Below are 9,428 nucleotides of genomic sequence, written 5' to 3'. Positions count from 1 at the left end.
CCATTTCTGTGGACACGAAGTTTTCGGAGGAATAGTAGAAAGACTAGACACTATCATTTTATGATGGAAGTGGGATTGGTTGGCAAATAAAAAATTTAAAAAAATAAAAGTGAGTATAAATGGAGAACAGAAAGAATATGAAAATTATAAAAATATGATATAAGGAGACCATTAATGGCGAGAAAATTAGTAAAATATTGTTTAAAATTTTCAAAAAATGAAAAATGGAGCAAGTAATAAATTACGGCTTCAAACAGAAAGTGAAGCAACTAATAACATACAAAGGAAATACAAAGGGGTACTAATTATGATAAAGAAAAGTGGCCAACTACAGTCCAAATCCGGTAGGGGCGCTTTGTTTGGTCCAAATCTAAAGTTCTATCACTGTAGTAAAGTACGGCTATATTGCCACTAATCATTATTGCTAATTTACTATTTGCCACAGAAGAAAAAGAAAAAAAAAAAGATTAAAACAACTTGCAAAACACTTTAAGCCCACTAGAAAAGAAATCAAGCTAAGACTTATATATATATATATATATATATATATATATATATATATATATATATATATATATATATATATATATATATATATATATATATATATATATCCATTAAACATTGCTAAATGTCAATCATTTAAGGCAAAATATACAAACTACCCACCATTCTCCTACCCAAATTAAGCACACAGCATAGACTGAAATTATGAAGATCCAGAAATACCAATTCCAATTAATGTTCATATATATGCTATTGTTTTCCTACCAAAGGTATGCAATAGCAGAGAGAAAGCATGTTAATCGAGAGAGAAAAACTTACATTGTACATATGGACAAGTCCCACATGCCAGCAAGTTTCAAAGACCATCATGAGTGGTACTATGCGTCACTTAAATCTGCTGCAGACTCTGCAGAGATGCTCTACACCTACAACAGTGTAATTCATGGCTTTTCGACGAGGCTGACTGAACAGCAAGCTAAATCACTAAAGAGCCAACCAGGGACTCTCTCTATTGCGCCTGAAACAAGATACGAGCTCCACACAACACGAACACCTGAGTTCCTGGGGCTAGGGCTAGATGAAAGTGATCAGCTCCTACCAACCTCAACTTCACAGAGTAATGTGATTATAGGACTGATTGACACAGGTGTGTGGCCAGAACTTAAAAGCTTCGACGACATGGGGCTAGACCCTGTGCCTAGTAGCTGGAAGGGTGAGTGTGAGGAAGGTAAAAACTTCAAGTCCTCACACTGCAATAGGAAACTTATAGGTGCAAGGTTTTTTTGCAAGGGGTATGAAGCTATTCAAGGACCAATTGATGAATCAACTGAAAGCAAATCACCAAGGGACGATGACGGTCATGGTACCCACACAGCAACTACAGCAGCTGGTTCAGCCACTACTAGCGCTAGTCTTTTTGGATACGCAAGTGGGACAGCTCGAGGCATGGCTCCACATGCCAGAATTGCAGTATACAAAGCCTGCTGGCTAGGTGGGTGCTTTACCTCTGACATATTAGCTGCAATGGAGAAGGCAATTGATGATGGAGTTAATGTATTGTCCATGTCTGTTGGAGGCAGCATCTCTGACTACTACATGGACACGGTTTCTGTAGGAGCTTTCTCTGCAATGAGAAAGGGGATCTTGGTATCCTGCTCTGCCGGAAATGCTGGACCCGACTCTGGTAGCTTGTCTAATATTGCTCCATGGATAACCACTGTGGGCGCTGGTACAATAGACCGTGATTTCCCGGCATATGTTACCCTAGGAGATGGGAGGAATTTTACTGGTGCATCACTTTACAGTGGTAAGCCTCTTCCCAACAAGTTATTATCCCTTATTTATGCAGGGAAAGCAAGCAACATGACAAATGGCAATTTTTGCATGAGCGGCAGCTTAAATCCTGCAGATGTTTCTGGGAAGATTGTTGTGTGTGATCGAGGGGGAAATTCGAGGGCCCAAAAAGGTCTAGTAGTAAAGAGGGCTAGTGGTGTGGGTATGATCTTAGCAAATTCTGAAGCCTATGGAGAAGAACTAGTAGCTGATGCCCACCTCATACCTGCAGCTTCTCTTGGACAAAATGAAGCTGATGATATAAAGAAGTACATCTTATCCGATGATAATCCAACAGCAACCATTGGTTTTTCAGGGACAGAGCTAGGCGTGAAACCATCTCCAGTTGTGGCATCATTCAGCTCCAGAGGTCCCAATCCACTTACTCCAGAAATACTGAAGCCTGATTTGATTGCTCCAGGTGTCAACATCCTGGCAGGCTGGACAGGCAGGGTGGGCCCAACTGGGTTGGAGAGTGATGCAAGGCATGTGAGCTTTAACATCATTTCAGGAACATCTATGTCATGCCCGCATGTAAGCGGTCTTGCTGCACTAGTGAAGGCTGCCCATCCAGAATGGAGCCCTGCAGCCATCAAATCCGCCCTTATGACTACAGCATATACAGCCTATAAGAACGGAAAACCAATCATTGATGTTGCCACAGGACTTCCATCAACACCATTTGATCATGGAGCAGGGCATGTGGACCCTATTGCAGCCCTTGATCCAGGCCTCGTCTACGATGTCACAGTCAACGACTACATTGACTTTCTATGTGCTCTAAACTACAGCTCAGACCAAATTAAGCATACCACTTCCCAGGAATCCAGCTGTTCCTCAGGCAAGACTTACAGAGTCAGAGACTTCAACTACCCTTCATTAGCTGTCAATCTAGAAACAGCATCAGAAAATGGAGACGATAGGGCAGTGAACTCTGTCAAATACACCAGGACCCTTACTAATGTTGGATCGCCAGGAATATACAAAGCTTCAATGTCCGTGCATAATGGCTCAATAAAGGTTAGAGTGGAGCCAGAATCACTGAGTTTCAACAGAATGAATGAAAAGAAGAGTTTCACAGTCACAGTTTCAGCTGATTCCATGCCCTCTGGCACCACCAGTTTTGGTCATCTGACATGGTCAGATGGGAGACATATAGTAACTAGTCCAATCACTTTTACATGGACATGAGAAAAGTGCAACATGAGTGTTGCAAAGGGCCATAATCCCCGTTTCCTATACTTAATTATTCTCACCTCTTGTTTCGATTTTCAGCAAGATAAACAAAGTTTACAAGTACTTAATAATCAAAATGTGTACGCAGAACAAATGTATAATTTCATTGGACTGAACTGTGGAGGAGTAATCTAGCAATTCAACTCTGTATTACCACATATACCTGCACAATGAAATGCTAAATGGTTTGAATTAACCCAGGTACAATTCCTTTACATTTATTATATATAAAGAGATCATCAAAAATGTTAATAGCTAGACAGAGTAACAAAAGAACAGTTTGGATGTAAAGAGACAATGGAGATGTTAATAGTAATATAGAATAACAAAAAGAGGAATATGAAAATATCAGGGCCCAAGTAATTTAAAGTTTCCTCCAGTTAAAAAAATAAAAGAAAAAAGGAAAAACTGAACAGAAAAAAATGTAAACATCCTCAATCTAACAAACAAAAGATACAGCAAGATATCATCTACAAAATCAGAACTTATGCTAGACTTCAACAGTACAATTTGGAATTGAAAAGCTAATTACTCATTATATTCAAGCTCTCGAGTGCAAAAGAATCTTTAAAATGCTCCAAATACAATATTCAAGCTCTCGTATGCAAATTAATCATCACCCAACAGACATGAAATGCTCCAAACCCAATAATATAGCAATACATCTTTTGGATTTTCCACAATTAAGAAAAAGGTCACCATAACATTTCATTCATTCGATATCTCAAGTGATTGACGTATTAGATAGCTAACCAACATCACCTAAGTTTCAGTAACCCTTCCCTCGATCAGGGTTACCAGGGTTACCTAATATGTAGTCCTAATTTAATTTTCACTTTGACACGTCAGGATATACTTGTCACATTTTCATTTATATAGCATGGACCAACTGATATTATTATTACCTCTCTCTTCCCGCTACCAAAAGTTAAGAGTCCTCAAATGAACAACATTTCTATTAAAATAAAATTAGTAAGTACCAATATATGTGTTCCCAATACACAATTAACAGGGGGAACCAGAATATTAGGAAACATTGCCCCCAAGGCCCCAACAGTAACAAAGATAAGGCATGCAGGGGGTTGGTACTTATAAGTGAATTTTATTAGTGCAGATAATAAATCAAAAAACAGTGGTGTAAAAAATAATGTAATCTAACTTATCTCAGTGTTTTCCAATAAACACAGGTTTATATCTACCAGATAAGGACAACTTCCCCAATAGTCATTAAATCAACAATGTCGATGAGCAACTCACTGATAACACTTTGATAACAGTCCAATAAATTGCTCGATTATCAAAGTATGAAACCCATACAATTCAAGGCAGGACACATGAATGAAAATCAACTCGTTTCATTCATAGTAATAGTTGGTAACAATTAGAAAAGCTTCTGATACTACACATTGATAAATTAGCAGGACTGATAAGTCACCAACTATATAGGTCAAACAATGTTCATTAAAAGACATTACATAAACGCCATGCAAAAACACTTACTTCAGAAGTCACACAGAATCATCTGTGTAATGGCAAACAGGAAGGTAGTACATATCTAATTGCCAGTATTTCTGTAATACACCTTTCCAGACATCCTCCGCGAGGCAATCCTTCACAGGCAAGGGAATTAACTGTGTAGTATATCCCAGGTTTTCAAGTTCCAATGAAACTATATTGCAGTAAACAACATGGAAGAACGCGTTATCTCCACAAAGACCATTGAAGAAAGAGTAAATACCCTCAGGTTTCAACAGTTTAGGAAGATGTTGGTGGAATTCTCTCATATCTTCATAGTATTCTCCATATGTATCGAAGAATATACCTGAATTAAAAATATCAAGACTATTAAAACAGTGAAAGCCAAAGAACAGACTAAGAATATCAGAGTACAGAAGCAAACAAAAAGGAATCATCCCCACAATGAGTTACAATCAAACCATGATATAAGACCTCAAAAATATCAAAAAAAAAAAAAAAAAAAAAAAAGCAGAAAGTAAAGTGTATCAACTTTAAACACTATGATGATCAAGTCTAGTCTTTCATCATGCATTGCTGGCAACTTGCACACAACCTAATAATGATAGGAGCATGATACATACAATATCCAAAGTGATGGTTTAACACTATCTACATTGTGTCTTCAGCCAATATTCTGTCAGTACAAAGGAATTCCATCAACCAACTCATTGCTGCTTCTATATTTAGCAATGCAAGGTGTAGAGTCGACCTTGGCCATGGCCACATATGCCACACTGGCATTTAAGGCCTTGCAAAGATTGCAAACAGTGAAAGAAACTACGATATATAAATTACACACGCTGAAAAGCTAGAAATGTTTATAAATGAATGAATAGCATTGACCCTCAAGATATTGTCATAAGAGGGGAGAAATATAAAATGTTTTTAAGAGCATGTTACCATCATAAGATTCAAGTTGGGGAAGTACATCTTGCCACCGACCAAACAAAATCTTCACATTTTCTTTCTCACCCCAGCCATTTCTAAGCATACGGTCATAAACCTCTGGGTGAGCCTCAACAATAGTATGTGAAATAGGATTATATTGCTGGATGGCCATATCTACCAGACCCATTCCGAATCCAATATTCAACACATGGCCTCCACCAGAGCAAATGGCTTTTGCATGAGACTCCATTAATGGTTTCTCCCATGCCATCATAACAGCCTTGCTATCTGCATCCATCAGCTTGTCCTCGCTAAAGATAACTCTATCCTCCAAGTAACCCGCATCTGAATGGCCATCTTCTTTTGCATTTCTTGCAATGGTACCAAGGATCAATTCAGCTTGAACCCCTGCTCAAGCAATATAATTAAAAATTCTAAACCAGATAAATCAAAAGATTAAAATTAACATCACATGTCTACCAACACTCAACAGACCGTAAATGACTCATTGGAATATATCAACAATCTCAGGTAATGTATAAAAACATTTGATAAAAACAACAAGTTCATCATCATTTGCATATATCTGGTTTATAGGAAGCATTTTATAGGGATATTTCAGGAAAGGAGAAAAAACAATTTTCCTGCATTGACTAGTATTCGGTTCTGTTCTCTTGAATTTCCTATCAACACTTACGTTAAAAAGGTAAGTAAATCGGCTGTCCCCTAACCGGTTACCATTTTGTTATGGCCAACAGTACCACTCACCATTTTCCAAATTCCACAATCAGCTCCCCCCCTCCCCTCCTTTCTGTCTATCATCATCCCCACCCAGTCCTAAAGATGTATTTTGTTCAACTTATTCTAACTTATTTCAAACAAAATAAGTGAAGATAAGCTTGGAGAAATAAGTTTTTTTACGCAATATTAGACAATTTACATACAGATAAGACAAAATAAGGAAAAGAAACATTTCAGACAAATTTTTTCAAATAAAAATAATTTTGAACCAAACAGAGCCTAAACCTGATTATTAAGTAGGTTAGTCCGAGAAATAGAGGGTCAAGTCAAAAAAGGGTCATTTCATAGTAGGCCAAAATCAGTAAATCACTTTGGTCAGGTAGCCAGTAAATAAGCAAAGGAAAAACGAGGGATGAGAGCGATAAAAACATGTAATACTAGCAATTTTTAGATTTTTACTCCATTTGTTTCCAGTGAGGCAGAAGTTAATGTCTTTTCTTTCACTTCGTCAATATCATATCATGTCATATTAGATAAAGACCAGCAATTCAAATGTGGTAATTCAAAAAATAATCCACCTGCGTAATTAAGCTTGAAAGATATAATTAAAGATCATGCCTCAACAAGCATCCAAGATCATAAAGATATGGATGGATATATATTCCTTTTTAATCTACCAGTTTGTTCGGATTTTTGGTTCCTAGAAGGGGGTTATCTTAAGGCCCTCTTTCAGTTTAGAGTTTTATGCTGTTTTGTGTAGTCATAAAGTGGTAAGCTTAAATGTTGTAGGCCTGGTAGCTTTCCTACCTGCAGAGTTATGATTTTTTTCCGGGTATTATAGCTTTAATTTTAATTGTCAAAAACAATACCTTAAACTATATATGCACACACAAATTTGGACGTAAATTTCCCTTACTAATTCTAATGATTCGAACAAGCTCTAGGAATCACTAAGGTGGATGCATCTGCATCACCATAAGAGTTCCCAATATAAACAACCAAGAAAGCAAAGAGAGCTTGATGGCTTGGTTTTCTCTGAAGAAGCGACATAATAAACCATTCATAAGTCACCAGACTTTCTATAAGCATCAACACGCTCAATGTCAACAAGCGCAAAATATGAGGCGAAGAGATAATGTTACACCATCTCTTCAATAGAAAAATAATACTTCCTCCGTTTTTCTTTTATTGCACCATAAAGACTTTTACACTATCTACTTAATCTTCTTTGACCATCTTTTGTGATTTATCCATCAGAAAAAACATTGTCATGTGGAATCTAGTTAAATTTGTCTCGAAATCTACTTTTCAAATATCAATTTTTTATATTTTTTACAAAGTATAATTAAAGATATTAATAGCCAACGTAATGCATTGACAAGCGTGAAATTCCTCATGGTGCAATAAAAAAAGAACGTAGGAAGTATTATTTATTCAGAGTAACAAAGAAGAAGAAAGAACCAAAATTACATTAATAACATATAGTTTTATGAGCTTTTATGGCCCCTCTTTCAAATATTTAATGCCAATAGGCTGGATTAGAATAGTAAAGCAACACTAGATACCATGAAAATCACAAGCATGGCAATCAAACAAGACAGTAAGAAATCAATCTCCTTGAAGTTCCTCCTATCAAGAAACTTCAATATATCATTGGGACATGACTAATATGATTTGATATTGCAGAGTGAAACTAGGAAAATTTTCCAATTGTCTTACTCTGTAGTCTCCAATTACATCACTTGACAAAATCAACACACACAATCACGTATAATGTTCAAAGAATTTCAGGAAACAATGTAGACATTAACACCTAAATTGTCCCTTCATCTAAAAGATACATGATGGTACAACACCCAACATCTCACCTTCCATGTTTAACTACCATGTAACACCAATCCTAGTTGGTCTCCTATATCATAAACTAGGCTACTCAAAAATTTACGATAACTTGAAGTCATTCACAGGGTTGTAGGGGTGCAATCTTTTTACCTTAAAATTATACTTCTTCCATTCCTCTAATATTGCAATAATTACCATAAGTTCTACAAATATTGCAACATTAGCATATTTGCACATGTTTTCTCTATATCTATCTTATTTATTTTTCTCTATATCCCTTCTCATCTTAATTATTGTGTCTTCCCTCTCGTCGCAATATGAGGGGAACGGAGGAATCAAGTTTTAGGGATAATCAGGTCTATGATCAATTCCAATCAGGTGTAAATATATGGTGAATATCAGGGATAATCAAGTCTGATAGGTCAAGTACAAGTGAGAATAATGAACGGTAAAAATTAAGACGATCATTTTTCCATCAACAATGAATCGACTAATAGATAGGAAAAACTGCTTCCAACCTATTATAACAATTAACAATTACTAATAAACATGCTATAACTTACATACATAATCAAGGTAATAAACATAGAAATGTATTGAGTAACAATTAGCAAATGAAAGAAAGAAAAAGAGGAAGGTACCGGTATTGAGAAGGATGTCGAAGGCATCTTGGTGACCATTCTGCATTGCAAAATCACCAGCACAGAGAGAAGAAGGAGAAAGAGCATTCCAAGGAGCGCCGGCTTCAAGAATCTTACGGACGACTTCAGAGTGACCAAGCTTTGCGGCATGCATCAATGGAGTTAGGCCTTCAGCATCGAAGTAAGTGACGTCATATCCGGCATCAATGAGAGATGTAATGCCTGCTAAATCACCCACCCTCGCCGCTTCGCATAGTTTCTCTCCTTTTTCTTCCATGTCTGCGCTTAATCAACTCCCTTCCACCCTATTCATTGCCCACACAATGTCAATATTATTAGACGGCCCTTATAAAAAAATTTATAATCCTATTTTACCCTTATTTTATTTTACTCCTAACTATATAAATAATTAAAATGTGCATGAGCTAATGAACGGGTTATAATTAAGGATATGATTAAAAAAATACAAAGTATATGAATGCAGATAGCCTTTAATAAAACCAAAAATTCTAACAACAAAAACCACACACAAAAAGAAAAAATGATTATAAATTAAAAAAAAAAATTGATTCCATAGAAAAATAGTCTTGAAATATCCTCTAAATGAATCTAATTCTTCAATTTGATTGTCAGCGCATCTCTTGCTTCAAGTAGCAGAATTCTTCCTCACATCTTACTTGTAAAACAGATGCAACTATGATATCATCATTTCCTATCTCAAGA

At 36.4% G+C, this 9,428-nt stretch overlaps 2 protein-coding genes across 3 annotated transcripts; one reads left to right on the top strand and one right to left on the bottom strand.

Moving 5' to 3' along the window:
• Positions 1–624: 624 nt before the first annotated feature.
• LOC110724406 (subtilisin-like protease SBT1.7) lies at positions 625–3,292 on the top strand. Its single transcript, XM_021903824.1, has one exon. The coding sequence runs from the start codon at positions 712–714 to the stop codon at positions 3,028–3,030; it is 2,319 nt and encodes a 772-aa protein (XP_021759516.1). The 5' UTR covers positions 625–711; the 3' UTR covers positions 3,031–3,292.
• On the bottom strand, positions 3,103–9,049 carry LOC110724407 (protein arginine N-methyltransferase 2-like). 2 transcript variants are annotated; one of them, XM_021903826.1, is made up of 4 exons: positions 8,706–9,049; positions 5,494–5,889; positions 4,576–4,897; positions 3,103–3,238 (listed from the first exon to the last, which is right to left on the bottom strand). In XM_021903826.1, the coding sequence occupies exons 1-3, from the start codon at positions 8,980–8,982 to the stop codon at positions 4,584–4,586; spliced, it is 987 nt and encodes a 328-aa protein (XP_021759518.1). In that variant the 5' UTR covers positions 8,983–9,049; the 3' UTR covers positions 3,103–3,238; positions 4,576–4,583. The 2 variants fall into 2 exon arrangements, with proteins under 2 accessions (XP_021759518.1, XP_021759517.1); XM_021903825.1 differs by lacking the exon at positions 3,103–3,238 and having other exon boundaries at positions 4,342–4,897.
• Positions 9,050–9,428: the final 379 nt, after the last annotated feature.

Source organism: Chenopodium quinoa, unplaced genomic scaffold, assembly GCF_001683475.1.
Source record: "Chenopodium quinoa cultivar QQ74 unplaced genomic scaffold, ASM168347v1, whole genome shotgun sequence".
NCBI classification, from domain to species: domain Eukaryota; kingdom Viridiplantae; phylum Streptophyta; class Magnoliopsida; order Caryophyllales; family Amaranthaceae; genus Chenopodium; species Chenopodium quinoa.
Note: the sequence above shows the minus strand (reverse complement) of the source record. Positions and strands in the feature narration are given on the sequence as shown.

Coding starts and splice junctions, on each gene's coding strand:
- LOC110724406 (XM_021903824.1), top strand. CDS start 712: ATGAAGATCCAGAAATACCAATTCCAATTAATGTTCATATATATGCTA.
- LOC110724407 (XM_021903826.1), bottom strand. CDS start 8,982: ATGGAAGAAAAAGGAGAGAAACTATGCGAAGCGGCGAGGGTGGGTGAT. Junction 5,890..8,705: donor CGACATCCTTCTCAATACCG/GTACCTTCCTCT, acceptor TTGCTTGAGCAG/GGGTTCAAGCTGAATTGATC. Junction 4,898..5,493: donor CCAACTTGAATCTTATGATG/GTAACATGCTCT, acceptor TTTTTAATTCAG/GTATATTCTTCGATACATAT.